At 43.9% G+C, this 23,196-nt stretch overlaps 2 protein-coding genes across 3 annotated transcripts in view; both read right to left on the bottom strand.

Moving 5' to 3' along the window:
- The window catches only part of si:dkey-191g9.7, a 6,881-nt gene extending 6,324 nt beyond the window's left edge, over positions 1-557 (bottom strand). Inside the window, exon 1 of the mRNA XM_035607032.2 lies at positions 1-557. This exon is cut by the window's left edge and continues 257 nt beyond it. The gene's annotated coding sequence lies outside the window, so the exon portion shown is untranslated.
- A 3,910-nt stretch (positions 558-4,467) lies between these two features.
- On the bottom strand, positions 4,468-22,507 carry ndst2a (N-deacetylase/N-sulfotransferase (heparan glucosaminyl) 2a). Of its 2 annotated transcripts, none has more exons than XM_047335101.1 (14): positions 22,090-22,507; positions 14,103-15,710; positions 13,736-13,823; positions 10,346-10,500; positions 9,883-10,068; positions 8,422-8,550; positions 8,149-8,331; positions 7,855-7,951; positions 7,637-7,760; positions 7,321-7,495; positions 7,038-7,208; positions 6,781-6,890; positions 6,534-6,636; positions 4,468-6,206 (listed from the first exon to the last, which is right to left on the bottom strand). In XM_047335101.1, exons 2-14 carry the CDS (start codon positions 15,180-15,182, stop codon positions 6,081-6,083), a joined length of 2,727 nt encoding a protein of 908 aa, XP_047191057.1. In that variant the 5' UTR covers positions 15,183-15,710; positions 22,090-22,507; the 3' UTR covers positions 4,468-6,080. The 2 variants fall into 2 exon arrangements, with proteins under 2 accessions (XP_047191057.1, XP_035461044.2); XM_035605151.2 differs by having other exon boundaries at positions 22,071-22,507.
- Between the last annotated feature and the right edge of the window lie 689 nt (positions 22,508-23,196).

A 23,196-nucleotide genomic window follows, 5' to 3' on the forward strand; every position in this document is an offset into this window, starting at 1 on the left:
CCCTCTTTTTGTCTCGGCAGCAGAACCCCCCCCCCCTGTGCTGTGCACAAGATGGAGGAGACCTTGGGATAATCCTCTCCTACATCTGATTACAAATGTAAGAATGCAATCTTCAAATCCCCTGCTCTGTAACGGGAGAGTCGAGCTTGGTCAGTGGTCGGCTTATCAAGCGTGTAGTGGGAGACGGATGGCGGGGGAGGGGGACGGAGGGGGTGGGGGGGTGGGGTGATGATGAAAGGAGATAGTCAGGCAGCAGGCGTCATCGTCGCTCCACCTGGAAAGTGGGGAGAGGGCTGATGCATGAATGAATGAATGAATGAGTTGAGTGGAGATTAAATAAAGGAAAAAACCTCCCTCCGTTTCTCTTCCCTTGGCTCTGTTCTCCACTCCCTCGCTCTTTTTTTCTCTCTCTTCACACACTCAGCTCCACTCTGACCTCAGTTACTGCTTCTACTTTCACGCTCTCTGTCGTCCCCTCGCTCAACCTCCCCGCCACCCTCCCCACTCCCCATCACTATGACCGTTGCCATGGGAACTGCAATACTCAGTGGGCCTGTGTATTTTTTTTTTGCTTTTCTTTCAGGAGGCAGCGAGACGACAGACGACCAAAACAAATCAGCCGGGAGACGCATGTGTTGGCGGTGGACTCGGCGCACAGAGATACTCACTGCTGCTCCTCGCCACAGGAAACATGGAGGACATGATGATGATGATGATGATGATGATGACATGTTCACAGACGCCAGGCACCAGCACAGCATGTGGAGGTTCTGTGATGTCAGAGGGAAAAAAATAATTGAATTGTTTTCCTTCCGCCTCCAATAAATTCCTTTTGTTATCTGAAATGAAGCATTCAAACAGGTTTCCTCATAGAAATACATTGGCTGTGATGGTCGACCTTCTGCTGCTCACCACATTGAACATGTTTGCAAAAAAAAACAACTAAACAAAAGAATTTATCTTCGAGATCATTTGGAGCAAGAAAACCAATTTTCTTTTGTTTTTCACACACTTATGAGTGCACTGTAATACAACATGGCAACAAGTGTTCATCCACTATAAAAAAAAATGAGCAACAACAACGACATGAGGACAGACAATCATAAAAAGAGGCGACAATAACAGACGCGGAGTTAAAAAAAAACAAAAAAACCTGTTGGTTAAACAGGCACGTACACAGGGTTGTATTGCACACAACATGAGTTCCTGTTACGTCTGTGGATTGGTCGGATGTCACTTTGTGCAGTTTAAGAAAACTTATGGCATCACTTTAAAGTCAAAACTGCTCCACTAGATGATGATCAGCTCAAAGATCGTTGACAATCCCATCATTTTCTCTAATTCTAATCCCGAGGTATTCATTTAACAAACGGCTTGGTGAAAATTATAGATAGATCGATAGATAGATAGATAGATAGATAGATAGATAGATAGATAGATAGATAGATAGATAGATATATAGATAGATGGATATATATATAGATACATAGATACATAGATACATAGATAGATCGTTAGATTGGTAGATAGATATATAGATACATAGATAGATCGTTAGATTGATATATAGATACATAGATACATAGATACATTGATAGATAGATAGATCGTTAGATTGATAGATAGATATATAGATACATAGATACATAGATAGATAGATAGATAGATAGATAGATAGATACTGTAGATAGATAGGATTCCACACTGAAGCTATATTTCCTGCACCATTCGATCCTAAATGAAACATTAATCCCAGATCAAAAGCAGGTCGAAGGATCTTTAACTCTCACATTGATGTTGAATGTATGTCCTTCTTGTCTGAATTGTTGTATTTAGTGTTGAGGACGCGTCTGTCAATAAGGTATTTCAAATCAATAAATCAATCAGTGGCAGAGTTTTGTTGATGAAGCCTGAGCTGATAGTTTACTGATGGTAAAAGAAACACAACATTTACATATATATATATATATATATATATATATATCTATATATACATGCTAGATCAAATGTTTTGGATATTAATAATAGCTCAGTGCAGTTAAAAGGTCAACGGTGCCTCCCTTGGAAGATAAGTGACAGATGTCGTGGGCTGCTGTCGTCACCCTCTGCACGTCAGCTCCTGCAGTCTGGGCTTTTACATCCTCGGCTTCATGTCGGCTGCCGCATTAATGCAGTGATGAAGTTCCCTGCACCTCAAGTGGAGTAGAGGGGAAGTGGGTGGTGTGTGTGTGTGGTTCTGTGATTTACCGAGTGAAAAACTCTCACCTCCAGTTTCTTTCCTAAAAAAAATTTGTGGCCATTTTGCAGACAGGACATTCATCTGGATGGATTCAAGCGCTCATTGCTTTTTACTGAGCTTGATGGTTTGGCTCTGCTGAGCTGATTCTGAGCTGCCGTTCTCTCCTCCCTCCCACCGAGACGAAATTGCAATAATAAAAATACCTGAATGCCACACACCTCTGCAAAGGTCCAACAGTTGGACCTTGAAATGCAAGCACATTTAAATCTGCTTGATCTGGAGTTTTAGAGATATCAGTATGATGATTGTGCCTCATTTCTTTCATCACGATCCATCAATATTCCCTTGGAAAAATCAGCTGAAAAATACTTTCAACACTTGGGTCAATGTTTTCTGTTGCGCTCAGCGTTCACTAGAAAAAACAATGGATCTTTTCAAAAGCTCATCGAGGAGGAATCTTGTGTGCAGGGGCCTGACGGAGGAAAACATTGACCTTTTTGCAAAAGAACATTAACCTGAACCTAAACACAAGTCAAAACCTTGTGGTGAGTGAGTGACCCATCTTTCCTCGGAGAGAGCAAAGAGTATGTATACGTCTCCATATTGTTTCAACTTGTGTCTGATGTTTGAGGAGGAAGCAGTGGTTCCTGGTTCCAAAGGCCACGTGTCAGAGTTGGATGAATATGGAGTCTGATTATCAGTGTACTTTGGGATCACGGTCAGACTAACAACCAGCTGCATATATGATACATCGTCTGACACATTACCAGAGCAACTCGGAGCATAAACTTCTTCTTGACTTTAATATGCAGATTATTGAAACATAATAACTGATATATATGATATCATACTGATATATATATATCAGTATCTTCTACAGGAATGTTTTGAACACTTGAGCTATCGATGAAACACACTCCATGAACCCAGTGACACCAGGGGAGATTAGAACTGCTACTGCAAATGTCTGTGTGTGTGTGTGTGTGTGTGTGTGTGTGTGTGTGTGTGTGTGTGTGTGTGTGAAGGGAAATGAAGAATTCATTTTACAATCTCTGTGAGATTGTGTGTGTGTGTGTGTGTGTGTGTGTGTGTGTGTGTGTGTGTGTGTTGGGTAGGGTGACAGCTGCACGCAGATTAAGGCCAAGATTTTCTCGGAGCATCTCTGTGGGATGTTACGAGCTCTCAGATTGAGACTCAGCTGTGGTGTGTGTGTGTGTGTGTGTGTGCTGCCGCCACAGCGTGATGCACTCGTCCCACACTATGACCAACTCTCTGCTCCCTCCTTGATGGGAAAAAAAGAAGAAGAAAAAAGTGACCCACACAATACAACAGACCCACACAGGCTGCCGAGTGTCCACACGGGGGAGCCATTTAGTTATTATTAAATCTGACCAGTTGCCAACCTGAGCAGCAGAGAAAACTTGCAGATGAAGACATGATGGAGAATTTCTCTTTGTCATTGCTTTCATTTTTGTGTCTGCGCGCGTGGCTTTACACATCAACCCCACTCTCATCCATCTTCACTGGCTCCCAGTCAAGTCCCGTGTCATGTGCAAAATCCTCCTCCTTACCTATAAATCCCTCCATGACTCAGCCCCCCCCCCAGTACCCGTCTATACCCCATCCTGGGGGACCTACTGTCCTCGGATAGGGGGCTGTGATCAGGGCCAGCCTGAGAACCTAATGGTGTCAGGACCTTCAGTGTGGGAGCCCCCACCCGCTGGATCTCTGGACACTGCTTAAAACCCGCCTGTTCAAAAAAGCCTTTGAGCACTAGTGTCATCACCCCCAATTTCTCTACTGCTATCAGCTTTTAAATTTTTATTTTCCAAACTCCAAAGCAGCCTTGGTTACTTGAAAAGCACTATTAAAATCCAATCTATTCTGATTAATATTATAATTATATAATCCTGTTATCCTTTTCACTGGATCTGTGCCGATATCCAGATTTAGGGACTACCTACTTAGAGAGTAGGAAGAGTTTCCCTCATATAAAACATGCCAGAATTGCCAAAATATGCTCCGGAGTAGTGTTCAGTGGTTATTGTGCACCGATGATCCGTAACCTGACACATGACAAATAGAGAAACGGTGATAAACGGGCGATGAGGTGAATGTTTCCTTAAAAACACGTGTGTTGGTTTGTTGAGGCTCCAGTGACGGACCTGACATGAGGTTGAGTGAAGTGGGGGGAAAAAAAAAAAATCAATCACCAACATCAAAAACCATCATTTCCAACCTCTCTGTTTTATTAGAGATGATACTGTTGTTGGCCTTTTTTTTTTTGGACATTTATACAAAACAAACAGGAAAGACAGCAGCTTCTGATTAGTTTCCATTCCGGCTCTGATGCACGTTCTCTCGTCCCTGTGGCGTTTTGCGGCTTCCTGTGTTCGGATGGGTGACGTGTGTATTTAATACTCTTGTTTTGGTTTATTAGAAGATATCGGACAGGTGATTTCTTCTTCCTGTACCGAGGAGATTATTCCACCTCTCTCACAGTCAAACTCAACCCACTCTTAGGTTTTAAATAGCTCTGGTCCAGCACTGTGTCTCATCATCACATCATGTCAGAATTTCTGCTCCTCACTGTTAAAATCGGGAAAACACTTCTTTTTTTTTTTAGTGTGGACAAAATTAAAGAACACAACTTTGCTCTTAACATGACAACGCACATGTTATGGTTCATCCTAGATAATAACTGTTATGATGCCAGAACAATGTCAGGGGACATTGGAATTTGAGAAATTTGGTTTCAGGATGGATACATCTAAATGACAAGATCAAGCCCAGTTGCATTATGGGCAATGTAGTGTTTTTGGGCTTAAACCACAGCAGGGACTAAATGCCAGAATATCTCAGAATATCCTGCTTTTAAAATTTGTATAAAATCAATGTATCCCTCGTGAGTTCCACTTAATATAAGTTCAATATCAGATCACCAGCATGTTGCTTTAGGGTAGCGTTCGTCTATATAGACAAATATAATGTGTAAATTTACAGTCAACCTTTTCCATCAATACAGCCTAGACCAAAACTAAAACATGGATATTTACACTGACCTGTCGTCATATTGACTATCGTCTCAGGCGCTTGAAATGGTGAGGAAAGAAGGACGCAGCATCCTGACTGCTGGTCCGACTGGCAGGTACATGTGTGTCAGAGAACTCTGCACCAGGATATGGACTCTCTGTCTGTCTGTCTGTACTGTTTCCCAGCTGCTCCCCTTCCCCAACCTAACATATACAATTGCTTTTGAAAACGTAACTGCTTTACAATCATTCTCGTGGAGGAATGAGACGTACGTGCGTGTGTGTGTGTTTGTGCATGTTAGTCCTGCGTCCTGTCACACTCACACTTCTCACACCTGCACGCTCTCGTCCTGTCGAGTTTCTCTCCTCACATTAAGGCGGTCTGATCTGATCTGATCTGATCCGTTCGTTATGCCTCAGACCTGCTGGTCACCCAGTCCCTCTGGATCAACGGCAAAGTGATGTGTGCAGCGTTAGCCCCCCGTCCTCGTCCCCACACACACACACAAACAGAGGGTGACGGCTGCCCAGCGCTCACACCAGGGTCGGCAACAAATCAGGAGCTGAGAGGGGGTGGTCGGGAGGAAGAGTCCACCGGGATCCTTCTCCACTTCCAGGGTGCTCGCAGGGGCACCAGGGACGTCGGCTGAAACCACCTCGCAGCTCTCATTTAGTGTGTGCAGCTGTGGAATTCTAGATTAGGTAGTCCAGGCTAATCCAAAGCCAAGAGGGGTTGGCTCATCCACAGACTTCAGTCCCGGCTTCTGTGCAGTGTGTCCGTCCGTCTGTCTGTCTGTGAGCCCATGGCCTCAGCTCCAGCTGGTGCTCTGGAGTTCTTGGCGGAGCCAGGACGGCAGCGGTTGGCCCAGTCGGTTCAGCAGTCGAAGCAGCTCCATGTTGTGCTCACGGTAGTACTCGGCCAGAAAGGCACGCGACTGTGCACACAGACACAAATACAATGTGTTAGTCTCTGTCTGTAGCTCAGTTCCTAAACCTCACAAATATAAACTGTAGTTTCATTTAAAAGAAGACTTTCCCAAAAAAAGCTGGATAAAGTAATTTTTTGACAAATTTTTATTTAAACAGGACATCTGTTGCCCTACTTAGAGAGGGTGCTGCTGCCCCCTAGTGGGCCTCCTTTACATTTTTTATTTTGACATTTTAAAAATGTTTCACTACATTAAATATGCTTTGAACCTCATTTCTATAAGACATCTTGTGAAAACTAAGTTTTACTAAACCAAAATGAGGTGTGGACTCACCTCAGGACTCATCTCTGGGTACTTCCTGCCTTTACTCTTCCCCAGACATTTGGCTCGACCTCCTTCCACCCGCTGACACCAGAAACCTTTGCTGTCATCGTACCTGCAGAAACAAAGTAAGTTACAGGACAAAGCTTCTCACCCCTTATGGAAACAAAACCTTTTTTTCTGCTGTCAGAAAAAATATTCAACAGTTCCTTAAAGTATTGTCTACGTGAAAGTGTGTGTATTTAAGTGTGTCACAAACATTAGTGCCTGGGTGTAGTTGAAGATGGGAGTGACACCCAGGAACCTCTGGATTCCCTCCATCACCAGTGCCGGGTTGGAGCGTAGCAGGGCCCCGTCCACGATGTGCAACTATAAAACACACGTACACACTAAATCTTGACAGAGCATCTGATTTCTACCAAGATAAAATAAAGACCATGTCAAAGTGTCGACCAGCTCTGTGGTGTGTGTGTGTGTGTGTGTGTGTGTGTGTGTGTGTGTGTGTGTGTGTGTTACCTGGTTGGGCTGGTAGTGTAGCAGCCAGTGCTCCAGATGAGTAGCGTAGGCCCCGGGATTAAGGCAGCGTCTCTGAAGGGCCTGCAGGTCCTTGGGGGCAGAGGGGTCTGCCTTCATCACTAAATGGAAAGTGTTGTTGAGGGCTGCGGGATCCTGGTGGGCCCTCTGGTGCTGCGGTCATCAACACAAACACATAATAAGTTTGGTTTCTGTGCGACAGTGTGCGTGTGTGCACAGTTTTACCGGCAGTGTGAACAACGTTACATTGATGGCGGTTTCTCACCTGATACCAGGAGTACGCTCTGTCTGACGGGTTGATGAGCACAGCCAGGATTTTGGCTCTAGGTAGCAGTGCGGCGGCTCTCTTCGGAGCCACCTCCGTGTCAAAGTAGTTGGCACTCTTCTCAAACATGAAATCTGTGCTGACATTAGAGGGGAATGGGAAGAAGTCCATGTACCTGAGGAGAAACACAAATGAAAAACAAAGTACTTTTTAAGCTTGGGCCTTAAAAAGTCTTAAAAAATCCCTGAAACATTTCAATGTGACATGTAAAAAGACTGTGTGTGTGTGCGTGTGTGTGTGTGTGTGTGATCTTTACCAGTCGATCCCATTGTCATAATTCGCTCCACTGAAGAACTGGATCTCCTCGAAGGTCATGGGGCTGGGGAAGGAGCTGGTGATGGCTGGGTGGAGGCTCAGGAATGAATGAAGCGCAGTCGTGCCTTTGAATGAAGACAAAACATTAATACTGGAGCGAGAAACATGTTAAGGATAAAGATAAAAGATGAACATGGAGGTAAGAAAGAGTCGAGATACCTGTTTTTTGTGGTCCGATGACTAGGAACCTGGGGAGTCGGTCACATGTCTTTTCTTTAGACCAGATGTCTTTGTGTCTTTTGTCGTGACAAGGATTCTAAAAAAAAACCAATCAGGAAGCAAATACTGTTATCAAACCTTCCATAAACTGGCAGCAGTCAAATAGTCGACTGCACACTGATATCGAAGGCCTCCATCTCACCTGTAGAAGGTAACATGGCTCTCTTGTGTAAAGAGAAGGGACTTAATTTTAATTCCCTGTGTTTGATAATAGTAATTTGTTGTACTACCAACCTGCCAGAGCGGGTCTCTCTCCTCAGGGAAGATCTGGAAGTATTTTTCTGCGAGCTGCACAGGGGGCAGCGTCTGCAGCCGGAGGTTCGTCCAACACTGGACAAACTTAACCAGAGACTCGAAGGTGTAGAGGCCCAGCCGGTCATTGCCGTAATTGGACAGGTGGGTCATGAAGATACTGATCTGGATTGAACAGGGCACAGTGTGCTTTACAAGTTGATTTTCGTGTGTTGATGTGTTTGTGTGCGCATGTACGTGGAGTGGTGTTCTTACAGGGTTCAGGAGGACGGTGAGGAAGAGCTCCCCTCCTCGGATGCTCTTGTCCAGCTCCTTTGAGCCTCCTGGATATTCGTTGTAGAAGATTGTGTGGGTGAACAGCCCACAGGTCTGCCTGGGCAACACCTGAAACACACAAGGTGATCCGTCAGGTTTTTTCGGTGTATAACAGCGTACGTGTTCTTCTGTCGTGAAACATTTCAGATCCCTTTTTTTTTTTTAAGATCAGGACTGTGGTCAGGCTGGATGTTCCGCACTGATCTGCAGGATAAGAACTAAGACTGATCAACCGGTACAGCTACACAAAGCCTGATACCTTTTCGATCATTTGGTTGTTTGCTCTTCGTACTATGGTCAAAATATGAAGTGCAATATTTGTTTCAACTGGAAATGTAGAAAGGTCAAATCCTTTCATCATCTCGTTCGGACACATACTAGAGAAAAAATATACAGCATATTATTTTTAGATTAGTCTATAGTTTATATAGAGTGGGAATCCTTTGTCCAGACAAAATTGTATTACTGAATTTCATGAATAAACCTGCAGGTTTTTGAGGAAACAGCAGAGAGGTATTTATCTTTCCTTCAGCTGTTAAAGCCCGAGGGCTGCGTGTCTGTTCCTTCTCACTTTCTGTCCCATGTTTGTCCTCTGGGAGTTGCTGCAGGTCTTTGTCCAAACAAAACAACTTCAATAGCATTTTTTTTTCCACTTCTGCAAAAAAAGTTACTAAACGCTGGCTCCTTACTCTGAAATGTACTGTAACCCTGCAATTTACTGTGCTCCTGAATGAGCAGCTTTCACTCTGTACCTCAATTTTATACATAACATTATATCTGTTTCCAATCCAACCGACAAACCCACTCAACAATTACAAATCAACAATTAACAAACTGTATCCACGGGTTGTGGGAGGAATTTGTATGTTCAAAAACGACTGAAGTGAAGGAATACAAACATGTCGCACACTAATTAAATTAGAGACTATTTAAAATGCATTGTAGGTTTGTATTTATTCAGATTCTCTCACTCAATGTCGGATTTTTGCTTGGTGTGTTTGAGATGGGCGTCTTGAGAATATGGTGGCAAATAGTCGAGCTCTGACATTAAACACAAAGTTTATTGTTAAAATAATCTATGATGACTGCTGATGTACATTTGATGTTTTTTTTTCTTGTTATCTCAAGTTTTAACATCAAACAACACCAGTAAACATTTTATAACTCAATGGTAGTTTTCAGACATAATGCCACAGATTAATCCACAAATCTTGTTGTGCAAACTTTTCAAAGAGAACCATTTCTTTCTAAGGAAAGAACCGGCAGCCGTGCAGAACTTCTGTGTTTCAGTATCACTTCCACATCTGCTGTGACGTTTGACTGTGTCCATCTGGAGAAGAGTTTAACACCCCCTGAGAACATCCCTGCAATGCAAGTATTGAGCACGGACAGCAGACTGACCCTGATCCCGTTGTGGATGAAGCCCCGGCGGTATCGAGCCGGCCTCAGGTGGGGGTATTCCTCTGTGCTGGTCACCTTGATGTCCCACACGGACTTCCAGGCCTCGTAGAGCTGGCTGTGAACTGGGTAGACCCCCGAATGGTGCGGAGCCACGGCGTAGCCCATGTCTGTTGGGATGCCGTGCTCCTGGAGAGAGGGAGGCGTGGGGTGAGGAAAGGAGGAGGGAGAAAGAGGAACAGGCAAGGAGGTAAAAAATAAAGTTATTGTGAAAAGAGAGAAAAGAGCAGAGAGGCAAAGGAAGCAAATAGCATGTGTCATGTGGATGTGTTTACTGCTGCTATAAATATCTTTCATCTCCACAACTTTCACTTCAGCAATGTTGTATTCCGATCATGCAGCCAGGAAACCTATAAATCCTCCACAGTGACAGTGGTCATGTGTGTGTGTCGCTGCAGCAGCTCACCTGAGCGAAGATCTTGTTGAGCCTCATCTGCTCGGCCAGGACACTGACGTTGTGGAAGAGGTGAGGCTGCATGTGGCTCCACATGTGAGGGAACCACCAGAAGTCCATCCTGTGTTGTAGCAGCATGTCATCGCCCCGATCCTCCTCATCGGTACCTGAGCGAACAAACAAAACAAACACACACAGTTTAAACATAAGTGTGTGTCTGTATAAAATTATACAGTGATCAATATGTTGGTCGGCCGAAAAGTTTATTTTCTTTATTCAAGTTCTAGATATTTGGTTTTGTCATAATATTTATGGTTCAACTGTAATCAAGCCTCAATGACATTTCTCTGTCATAAGGGTTTGATAACAACAGCTTGGGAACAACTGCGTATCTGTATCGGTTGATATATCTGTATTGGATATGTTTACTCTCCAATATCCTCCCCCCGAAAAAAACCCCAATCCATATCGGTCAGGCTCTAGTTTTACTGCCAAAGCATCCCTGATGTTCTCATGTTACGTTACGTAAAATTATTCCAGTGAGCTCCACGTAGTGAGGGGTAGATTTTAGTGTGTACTTAGCGCTGGCAGGTATCCCCAAGCTGACGAATCGGAATTACCACAATTACGCCGCAACCTTGATATGTTGTTAGTTCCACTGTGAAAACTGTTTTAATAATTAAAGTCAGTGTACAAATCATTATATATTATCATATGTATAAACTGACTCCACACACGTCGTCACGCATATATAACTTCATTGACTTTCAATCGTTCAAACACACGTTGCTATTTCTCTGTAATTTAGAATCTATTTCAAAAGATTTTTTACAATGTAAACCAAAATAAATAGTGGTAATTGTAATGATATATTATGTCCTGACACAGTTTAGCGTCAGCTTTTTCAGAAGCCAGCTATCCCACCACAGTGTCTTCAGTTACAGATGGACAGAATTATTAAAACTTCTACAGATTTCCACAGATTTTGGACGGAATTATATTCTGAAACACGAGGACACGTCGCTCTGTGTAATGACCTCTCCTTTCATCGAGCTGTGCCTCCACATTTGATGATGATTCTCTCAAGTTCTTAATGAGGGTAAACCAACAAAAGATTATTCTCTGGGCCGGTGTGACAGTGAGGTCGAGTCCTCGACCAAAAACTGAACGAATTGAGTCCGTGTGTGGGTGAAAATAAGTCCTTGACTTGAAATATTGTGCGATAGAAAGAGGAGCTGCTTTTATAAATTGTTATTCATTCCTCTGTAATATTACAACTACTCAGTGGTGCTTTGAGAACAGCTACCACAAGAGTTTGTGGGCAAAACAAACTGCTGGCTGGTCTCTGAAGAAGAGAAAGAGCAGCCCTCGGGGTGAATGATTCAGATCAGATTGTGATGTGTTGTAATGGGTTGTTTATTCATATGTAAACAGTTGGTCCTTGTTCAATCTTGAAGATGGCCTACGAGCCTTAGCCTGGGCAACATAATGTTTGTGTAAATATCATTTCAAATACAAATCAGCTTCTTCAGTTTCTTCACTTAATCGCAGAGGTTTGTTGGTGTAAAAATGCAAGAAATTTATTTTAAATTTCAATTATTTCCAGGAGTTTCCACCCCCATTTTAAACCATAATCAGGCATCCATGGATGAATGGATGTATTTTTTACAAAAAATTGAATACAACTGTCAAATCAGTTATAATTATATAACGGGAGTCAACGAGAGACCTTCAAACCTGCTCAACCTCTTCTCTTTCATACATATACATTCAAATTTTAAAAAGCAGGGCTTTCAAACATCAGTTCAGCTCCTTTGTGCCCTTCACACTCTTTTTTATACAAACACAGTTCAAGATCCATGAACTCTTCTGACCTTTCCAGATGTTTACATTGGTGCCTATGGGTTGGAAGCTTCACAGCTGGAGTAGAGCGACCTTACACAGGGCGGTGAGATGCTGTGCAACTCTTTCTTAAACAACTTGTCACCCTTACAAATTTAATTCCCCAAACTTTTTTTGCCAGAAAGTAAGACATTAACTTCTTTAACACACTGTGACGACCAAAGCGATTCAGAGAATATGAACAAGAGTCTTGCTGTGGCAGGAGTACAATCCCATGTTAACAGAGGGCAGAAATTCCAGAGGAAAACACAAAGATAATAGTTTCTTCCATAAAGAAATATGTTATATCAGTGCGTCCAGCAGAGTCTCCTCTCTCACATGATATAAAACATTAGGTCAAGGGGATTATGGTATGATAAGCCAGAGTTTGAGAGACGTCTCTCTAATCCCCGTCTGAACCAGCTGTAACTAAGAAGTTACCATCGACTGCAGCTGGGTACATACACCGAATTCAGATGCGCTGATTACACACACACACACACACACACACACACACACACACACACACACACACACACACACACACACACACACACACACACACACACACACACACACACACACACACACACACACACACACACACACACACACACACACACACACACACACACACACACACACACACACAGATATACGCTCACTCGATATAGAGGCCGTCTGGTGCTACACAACAACAGCCCAGAGCAACAGTCATCCATTAAACATTGCAGTTCGGATATACAACTGTACACGGAACAACGCATGGAAATGATGGAGAGGAACTTCTCTTACTCAACCTCTTCCAACAAATTAGATTAGAAGTTTTTCTTCTTGTGGAAGTTTGATTCGAACTTTAAACACTTGAACAGAGTCCACTTTCTTATGGTGAAACAAATCACGACAACAGGAATTATACCCTGTTCAGATGGGTTGCAACTTTTTCTTTCCTTTTTGAGTTTTAGTTTAGAGGCAGTTCAGCACGACTCCCATTTTGACTTCTTTCACTGCTTACACTACAGTCAGGACGTTCTACTCCTGCTTCTTACATTTTCCAACTCTTAATACTGCTCCCAAATGCTTCTTCATAAACATTCAGGGCAGTGGCGCAGCTTTGCTTAAGCTTTTCCCAGAACCAGCAATCCCACTAGCTTCTAGCTAGCAAAAGCTTCTGCAGGTTATGTCTACAACCCTGCCCACGCGATTTCCTGCCGCCCTCCTACTCTTGGCCAGAACAAATGAGCACATTTCACCGGACTGGATTTCGGCCTCCGTGACAAGTGTACAACACAAGGATGTAGATGAAGCGGCGAGGGAGTAGCGGATCGGATTTGATTTGAATTCTCATGCTAACGCCGGCTTGTTTTTCCAGAACTTACGCATTGAATCTTTTAGACAAAAGGTTGTAACAATAATAATTAAGATGAAGGTACCGATTCATGACACAAGTGCTGCATTTTTTTTGAATTTGGTCTTTACAGATACAAAAATCTACAGTGGTTTTTATGAAACATTACGTACCTGTGTGATAAAACTTTCCAGAAAAGCCCAAGTTGAAAGTGAAATTCGGGACCAGCGCTCTAAGTTTGTTTTGAGTGTTGAGCAACGCCTGTGAAAGGAAGAAAAACACAATGACAACATGGAGCTTTTACTCAATTATTTGAAAAGAAACAATAATAAATGATATAGTCATTAGAAAACAGATTCAACAACAAGCAACAACAGGTATTTTTGACATGTGAGATACATTTTACAGACATACTAGTTGGTTGGCAGCACTTAGCTTAGTTTATGTGCGAGATGTGACATAAGTCAACCCCTGTGAAGTCAATATCTGTCTATTCTATCTTAATATGATATTTATTTGTGTGCGACAGGGCTCACTCACCTCCACGTCTGACACCTTCATCCGGGTTCCCTCCTTGCCAACGAATATGTCGTCCACGTCCACCAGGATGTGGCGGTCCAGGGACAAGCACAGCCTCTTCCCCGTCAGGTAGGCGATGGCGTCGACAAACACGAGCTTGTGAAGCCAGTAGTTGAGATTGTTCCCGAAGAGAACTCTTTGAATGCCGTCGTGGAGGCCCAAGTCCTGGACCACTGTCGCGTGGAGGGCCCGCAGGTGGCTGGGTCCAAAATGAGCCAGTGCCTCAGAGGACTTGGTGCTGGCCAGAAGCACCGGTTCATACGTAGAGTGGTTAGACTGGAAAACGGTCCAGTCGTCCCCTGGTAAAGGGCCCTGCTCCACCTGGTTGGGCTTGGTGATGTAGAGCAGGGGAGCACTGGGGTTGATGCGGTAGTCCCTGAGTCCGAGGTGCGAGTGCAGAAAGAGGGGGAACCCTTTGAGCTGTGCGCTGAGAAGGGAGTTTTCGTGAGCTTTGTAGAAGCCGATGACACCCACTCCATACTCGGCACAATACTTGTCCAGCAAGTCCCGGTTCCACGCGTCCAGATTGACGTACTTCAACAAATTTTCATAGATGATGAGCGTGTAGCGTCCGCGGTTGTGCTCCGTCAATGTGGGCATGTCACCTTTACCGGGAGCGATCTCTGTCCGGTAGTGGAAGCGGCTGGACTCTAATATGGCGACGATCTCCTGGCCGAGCTGGGAGTAGATGCTTTCCACAAACACCAGAACCACAGGCTCTGTCCGGGAGTTGTCCATCGCCTTTACCTGCCGTAGTCGGCCCTGGCGCAGTGGAAGGAAAAGTGGTGACCTCTGGCCGCCTGGGTCTCCTCCATCGGCTCCGGTACTGGCTCCCGGTGACATCCCTCCTCCTCCGCCGCCGCCACAGTCACTAAAGGGTAAAGGGGGAGCCTCCTTGATCTTGGGGCTGTTGGAGACGTAGTAAGCTAGGAAGGCCATGGACAGCAAGCAGAAGACGATCAGTGCCAGGATGAGGCGGTGAAGCTCCAGCTGGCGGACTCCTCGCATTAGTTTCCACACGCCCAAACCTGCACCTACCATGGTGTTGGAGAGGGGGGGCAGGACTGGGCAGCAAGCAGCAGTGGAGAACAGGCAAAGAGGGCAGAGAGGTGGAGCGGGGGGGAGCGGAGGAGGACGCTCGAGCTGTAGACACTGGCACTGAGCTGTGCTGAGGAACAGCCATTTACACTAGGTCACCATGGCCAGCATCATCCATTACCTGCTCTACACTTCTAGCTCTGCAGCACAAGAAAACCCTCAGATGACTGAACGGAAGGGAGAGAGGATTATCTGATGGATGGAATGTAGAATGCTGATTGAATATCCTAACGCCGACACAGGTGATCTCCGTCCGTGGACCAGTTGGGTCCAAAGTTCATCCTCAGCCGCTTTGCCGCTGGGTCACTTCTCTGTTTCCAGCAGCCGTGCAGGTGACCCTACATGTGGATGTGTCCCTCTGCAGAGTAGCTTGCGTAGTCTCTCGGCGGTGGGGGCAGCTGTGTTGGTGGTCTGCGCTTCGGGGTGGAACCCCCTCAGGCCACCTGGCCTGGACATCCCAGAAAAACACACCTGGAGGCGGCGGGGGGGGGGGGGGGGAGACATGGAAGAAGTAAGTTTACCATTTTAGCGGTAGGCCGATAAAATTGACCGATTTGTTTTGTGTTTTATGTTTGGCCGCTATGCACAGATATGAATTTTTTTATTGTACAGATAAAACAATGCAGAAAAGATGTGCATTTATGTTTAGCAAATATGTAAAACATTGATGTTTATTTTCTTTATTAAAAGTTCTGTATGGTTGGTATGTTGGTTCTATTTGTAAGGTTGTACTTGCGTTACCTTTGTGGTAATTCATAATAAATGTAATTGTTTAAATGTAAAAAATCAAGAATTAATTACATTTCTTTGTCATAAGGGTTTGATTACAAAATGGCTCATTAATATTGGTATCAGCCACGAAAAAAATCCATATCGGTCGGGCTGTAACATGTACCAACACAAAAAACAGTTCCAAGTAACTTTCTTACCAAATAATTATTCACAGTTTAGGATAAAGAAGCTTTCTACTCACAACTCAAAGTTTCATACAAAAACACAGCTGCCATCACAACGACCCTGAGGACAAACCGAGATTGTGTGTGTGTGTGTGTGTTGTGTGTTGTGTGTGTGTGTGTGTGTGTGTGTGTGTGTGGTCCTTTTACCAACACTGTTATTCCGGTATAAATAAGAGAGAAAGAATTTGTTGCTTTGTACGAGTATAATAACCGCGGGTGTGTACATCACCTCAATTCATATAACTCCTCGGTTCTAATTAAAGCTGAGTACGATGAGACACACCAGACCACCACGGAAGACTAATTGAAGCCCAAACAGTAGCCGACTCCCTGTATGGATCTTCTGTTAACTAAGTGTGCGACATTCAGACAATGTTTACAAAAGCCTGAATACAACTTGGTGAAGGGAGGTTTTAATTGCTCGTGACAATGGTGCTGATGTTCCTGTCCACAAAAGAAGAGTAAAAACAAAACACGGCCCTAAACAAACTCCAATTTGAGAAAATGAACTTAAAACCTGCTGGAGATGTGAATATCCAACAGTGACACCATCACGGTTTGATAAAGCCGCTGAGAGCGAGGGAATGTAAAAAAAAATCACCGCCGCCTCCGAACTTATTTCAAACTAGGAGACAGAACGCCTGTTATCAGAGGTAGATGCCATGTGGAGCGATGTTGTTAAAAACCAAAATTAGACGACACTCAATTAGGAAACACGTTGTTAAAGGAACAATGTGAATTGTTGTGAGGCCGCAGGCCCTGCAATCTAACATGTTTGAGCATAATTTTAACTGAAAGGGGAACCTTTTGTAAAAACTGCTCAGAATTAAAAAATGATCTGCAATTTAATTTGTTACAAAAGGCACTGAAATGTTGTCGTCTTCCAACTGCATGCGTCTGTCTTGGTCGGCACATCCGAGTTAGCAGTGTGTGGGGGAAAGAAAAACAAGGTATGAACCGGGCCATGGCTCAAGAATCGAAGTCTGACAACGGAACTGTGGATTTGGAGAATGGTTAAACCCCCGACTAAGAACCCACAGAGCAACTGCTGAAAGGACAGAAAACGATGGAAGACTATATAATCAGGCAAGATGTCTTAAAGTAAAAGGCAAACTGCATCGGAAACAAGTCAACCATGTGAAATTTCCTTCAAGTCATGACAATCTACTAGGGGAGAAGATTATAATCATTTGTTGTTTTAAAGAAAATTAAAGGAAACAAATTAAGGAAAATAAATCATAAAAAATAAACTCAACACCAACATTTGATCTCAGATCAGAGCAAGCTGATTGCAAAAGATTTTACTCAAAATATAACAGATCAAATATGATGCATTATAAAAGCTCAACCTTGAAGAGACGTTTGCCTGACGGTTGGTTTACTAGTTCACATTGTGCCAATAATAGCCGACCTCGGTCATTCTTTACATTCAAGTAAAAACAAAATTCAATGCAGGACTTCTATGCCTGCAGCCTGGGACTGATGCAAACCTGAAACTATGAATTTCTGAGCAGTTCAGATTGAATTCATGAACGCACCCATAAAAAAATCATATCCGTGTACCTGGGGCAACGGCAGGTGAACTGTGAGCTAGCGGTCAAAATAAATAACAATTGCTTAAGTGTAACCACACTTTTGAATGTTAAGTTCTCTCCGTCATTGTGATTTCTATAACTGAGAATAGAGGAAGAAAGAGAGCTTGTCTGGATTGAAGAATGGCAAATTGCATCAGAGATTAATGTCTTAATCCAAAATGGAGTTGTTGCGATAAAATGTGCAAGATAACTTTTATGTAGCAATAATAAAAAAGGAAATACTTTCTCAATTTCTTAGCAACGATATTTGCCAATAACAAAAACAATGGGGTTTAATAATTTATCCACAGGACTTGTACAGCCACAAAAGTAAGGCTGCAACTAACTGTTATTTTCATAATCTATTAATCTGTCGATTATTTTCTCGATTAGTTGTTTGGACCATAAAATGTCATGAAATGGTGAAAAGATCGTGTTTCCCAAAACCATAAATTGATGTTTTGTTTTTTCCACACACCAAATATATTTAGTTTATATAATAGAGGAGCAAAAACAATCAGAAAATATTCACATTTAAGAAGCTGAAATCAGAGAGTTTTGACCCCGCCCCCATAAAAACTACTTGAAGCGATTAATCGATTATTAAAGTAGTTGGCGATAAATTTAGTAATCGATTACAAATCGATTAACTGTTGCAGCTCTACTCAAAATGACCACAGAGTCATAATTCCCAAAGACGGCACACTAACAATGCGGGTTACACTTGGGGAGCAATGAATGCAGGGCCTGCAACAACAGACTGTTCTTATCATTATTACGGCCATGCAGCCTCTGTGCGCGCTAGATGATTCCCTGACACGCAGCATCTAAAACACTACCAAGAGTACCAAGTAGTGGCATTTAATACACACTCAGCCACTCCCTGTCTGAGGCTTACGAGTGCTGCATAATGAAATTCCACACAAAGACAGTCTGATCGGGTTGAAGGCGAGGTGGATGAGGGGGAGGAACAGATAATGAATCTATGTGCGATCGAGGCCGGAGGAGGAGCAGCGTACTGGGACCGTGGTCGTAATGAGCTGCTGCTTTTTAATGGATTGCTGAGTAGAACTGAACACTCCGCTGGGATCCCCCGAAGAACAGTCAGCAGCCACCGCCGCAGCAGCAACAACACGGGGGAATGAGCACAGAGCAGAGGTCATGAATATCCATTCAGTTTTATGGCAAATCTGGCCGTTAGTTACAGCGACCGCCAAGTTGGGCAAAGTAGGCAGGATCCTATAGAGAGCGTCAAGTGTTAAAAAAGTGATAAATTATTATGGTAATAGCTCCATCGGTGAACAGGTAAATAAAAAAATGGGACATGAGAGAACAGAGACCTGAGGGTCAAAGGGTCACAGGAGAATGAGAGTCCGACTTCTTATCTTTACCAGGTCAGCTTCATCTGTCCTGTGTCTGTCCTGTGTTGCATTTACAAGTTTTCAGCCTTCTTATGAATGATTTCAACCATTTAAAAAAAATCTTACTATGTAAGGAAGAGTAAAATGTGGGAGAAACAGACTCTTGAGTGAATCCGTGTCAACTGTCCTGAATTCTTCAGTGAACGTTATATTTTATGTTTTTTAATTTGTAGAATATGGTTCACTGTTCAGACAATAGTTGATTATTATGAGCATTTATCATATTTACACAGTTAAACTCTGTCAAATGCTCGTGAAAAAAAAGTGAAAACTCTTTGTGTCTGTGTCCAACAAGCAGCGTTCAGCGTCCACATTGTGACAGAGGCGACGTTATGCAGGCTGCCCCCTGACAAGCTGAGCTACAGCAGCGCAGTCAGCTGGCTGGATCCCAGCAGAAATTCCGTTTTCTCTGCAGCATCATAAAAATGGGTTTTGTCTGCTTCTGAACTTTAAAGTCCTCATTAAACAAATTTAATGAGGCTGTGAAAACTAATCTTACCGGGTTTAATTTGCCTGGAATAGCACAAAAGAGTGGCAGGCCAAACTCTATTCAAAAATCTGCAGAATTAATTCTGCCCTATTTAACGTTTAAAAAAATTACATGCCGCATAATTTCTGTCATACAAGCCTATGTGTGCACAACCGGCCCAAAATCAGATCATCTAAAAATCTGCGCCGAAAACAATTTGCTGGGATCTGGATCATAAATCCTTGAAAACCACCGGTCCAGAGGATGAAGTGATTGCGATTGTAAATCATTCCCTGCTGACTTTTATGTTCCCTTAGGCACTGAAAACTTCTGTTGCGAAACCTCCTCTTAAAAAAAAGTACCCTCAATCCTTTGGTAGCAAACCCTTTCAAACCTTTCCCTCTTGCAAAATATTTTTGAAATTTGTATTAAAATAGCTACATGATTTCATACATTTCAGTTGTATATCTAAGAACTTCCAATCTGCCTCATGTCATCACTGTGGCACTGATACATCGCTAGTAAAAGTTGTAAATTACCGGAGACTGAGCGTGGATGACAATTAGGTCTGTTGCTGTATTGATATTTTTTTTCCTTACTGCACAAATTGGTAAAGCCATCGATACTGCTGCGGCAACCGCCATAAATTATGAAAACATAAAACGTCAGGTTCTATAAAATGATTTCAAAAGTTTGTTTAGTTCCTAAGCAAATGATTAGAATACATGTAATCCTGTGGCATTAATATTTTAATCTAAATGTCCATTCATTCCAATGTTGTCATAAGAGGGCAACTTTGCAGCGAGGATGATGGTTGACATCCTGCATCAGCTGCAAGTGCTAACCACTTTTTGGTCTTCTCTTGGACATGGTAAACACGATCCCCATTTGAAGACAGCATATGACAAAAGTAGCTTTTTGTAACTGTATTGATTAAAATTAGCATAGGCTCATAAATTGACAGCTCTAAGTTCACCCTTATTCGTCCTCCTCATTGCGCCTTGAGATACGATCACTCAGACCACAGTCGGAGGTGGTCTGGGACGCACGTGGCCACATTCTTTAAGCAGCGTTAAAGCAAATGTGTCCTGGGTCATATTGAAGGGCCGCCTATATCCAACGTCCTCTGGCTCACTACAGTTTCACAATGAATTAAAAGTATTTTAAACTTGTCATATACACAATATCAACACTGACCACCACATAATCATTTCTTCAAGGGGTAAACACACACACACACACACACACATTTGTGTAGTCAGATTGGGTAAATACAACAAAATTTGGCCATCGCAAACGGAAATGACGTAGGTATACATGGATATAGAGCTGGGAAGTGAGATCTAATCCCAAGTGATGACTGGAGTTGCGTTTTAATGCCACGGTGTGAACAGACAAACGTAGAGCTGTCCACTTGAGATCAGATCTCTCCGGACGGATGTTAACGCCGGGTCTGAACGGCGCCCAAGTTTGTCAGTTCACACCTGTTATTAAGATGTGTCTCCAGTGACCAGATCTCACTTCCTCACTCTATATGCAAATAAACACGTAGATCATTTGACAGACAGGTCCATTGTCAATGTGTTGGTGTGCGCTTTGGTGTGCGAGAGACAGAGAGAAACAGAGGGCAGAGTCAATCAATGCGCTGTGAGCAGCTTTACAATGAATTAAGATTTGACTCATTCGAAATGGTACTTTAAAAAAAGAAAAGCAAAATCAATACGTGGTTGTCAGCGTGAACACTGTGGTGGGGATGGTGGCCACTAATAAATCAGAACATGTGAACCATCACCGAGGAGTTCCTTCATTATGACACTGGAGGAGGGGGCGGGACCTTGTTCACACCAGGTGTTCACACCAGATGTTCACACCAGGTGTTCACACCAGGAACCTGGGATGTGGTGAACACGTCATGTTCACTTTAATAATTACTCTGGGCGACTCTTTTTTTTTCCACAATAAATAAAGGGGTGAACAAAAACCACCAGATATTATTCAAATAAGACCACCATTTAAAAAGGACTGGGTGGTATTGTTTTTTAAAAAAAATGTAAAGCTGCAACAGATTCGACAAAGATGACTCCAGCCAGTGGCCACAACCTCCAACCCCAGGCTCCCAGGCTGAGAGAAACAAAACATAGCCTCGGGTTCGCCATTCCACAGGTGAACACAGGTGTTATACAGCATTGCGAACACGGCCTGCACACCCCGGTGTCACTGCACGACAGAGAAGAAGAGGAAACCAAAAGCAGCGTTAAAAAACAAACCTGGGGGAAACTTTGTTTCCACACAGCTGCGAGTCCGCGGCGGGCTGCAGTTAGCATGCTAACGGCTAGCCGTGCAACAACATTCCCACCAGACGGGCGCTAATGTTAGCGTATGCTAATGGCAGCTCGCTCTCAACTACGTACATGTACCCGCGGAACACACCTGCGGCCTCGGCCTGCTCGTCTCCGGGCTCTGTTACCCGCGCGGCGCTGGCACATCCGCGGGATGAGGATGAGGATGAGGAGGAGGAGGAGGAGGAGGGTGACGCTTCTTCCCAGTGCAGACGTCAGTCTCCCTGTAACCGCTGGGGTTGGTAGTAGCGCTCCGGCTAGCTGCCGAGGCTACCGCCGCTACTCTCTGGAGGAGTAGCTTCCGCCGCTGGGACGGGTGTCACGACATGAGGGGGTCCGTCGGGGGGGGGTTGCAGGCGTTTGCCGACGTCGCTTCTCGGCAGGCGGAGGTCCGAGCCGGGGAAGGCAGCGCGTCGACGTCTCGAACGTTCGGGAGTTAAAAGTCAACTTCAGCGCGTCGCTGCTCCCTCCGCCATCTTGGTTCTACTGGAACCCCGGACTCAACCAACTTTGGCAAACCGGGGGGGCGGTTAAAATGTAACCCCCCTCAATCCACCTCTGATTTCACAGACCGAAGTCCATAGAGGACAGAGTGCGATCTCCTGACATACAGTGTGTGTGTGTGTGTGTGTGTGTGTGTGTGTGTGTCTACCGATGAGTACAACAACACCTCAGTTCATCCACCTCTGGATGATTTGTGTAGCAGAGCAAATGTCAAATAAACAATGCACTGCTGTTCTTTTCTTTTTTGGGGGTTGAATTTCTTTTCCACAAAACAGACTCATGCTGCTGGATATAATGCATTTGTTGAGTCACTTCAAGATGTTGCTTATTCACCGAGTCACGCCGCGATAAATCCTCCTGCAATGGAAGTGTTGAAACTGTTTCAGAGACGTGTTGCTTCATCGGGAGGATCATTATTGTAACCCACGGTACAGAGAGTTGTACAGCAAAAAACAATAAAACATCTGGAACAAAGCAAGAGGAGTTGATCAAGTAGTGAAGTGGCAGTGGGGGGGAGCTCAGGTGGCTCGGGGCTGATGAGAAGTGGGATCAGTCAGTGTGCAGACGTGCAGGATGGTCAGGTGAATGAGGAACGGGGAGGGGAGTCTGAGGACACCTGGTGTGTAGATGGAAAATGGCCTGGGGGGAAAATGATGGAGGTGAAGGCGTGAACATGGTTGAGAGATGAGCACGA

This window comes from Scophthalmus maximus, chromosome 10, assembly GCF_022379125.1.
Source record: "Scophthalmus maximus strain ysfricsl-2021 chromosome 10, ASM2237912v1, whole genome shotgun sequence".
Taxonomy (NCBI): domain Eukaryota; kingdom Metazoa; phylum Chordata; class Actinopteri; order Pleuronectiformes; family Scophthalmidae; genus Scophthalmus; species Scophthalmus maximus.

What these genes read in the sequence shown, in the direction of transcription:
- ndst2a (XM_047335101.1), bottom strand. Translation starts at nt 15,182, where the DNA reads ATGGTAGGTGCAGGTTTGGGCGTGTGGAAACTAATGCGAGGAGTCCGC. An exon ending in TGAAGGTGTCAGACGTGGAG is followed by an intron (nt 13,824 to 14,102) that starts GTGAGTGAGCCC and finishes TTCCTTTCACAG; the next exon opens with GCGTTGCTCAACACTCAAAA. An exon ending in TATGACAATGGGATCGACTG is followed by an intron (nt 7,496 to 7,636) that starts GTAAAGATCACA and finishes GTTTCTCCTCAG; the next exon opens with GTACATGGACTTCTTCCCAT.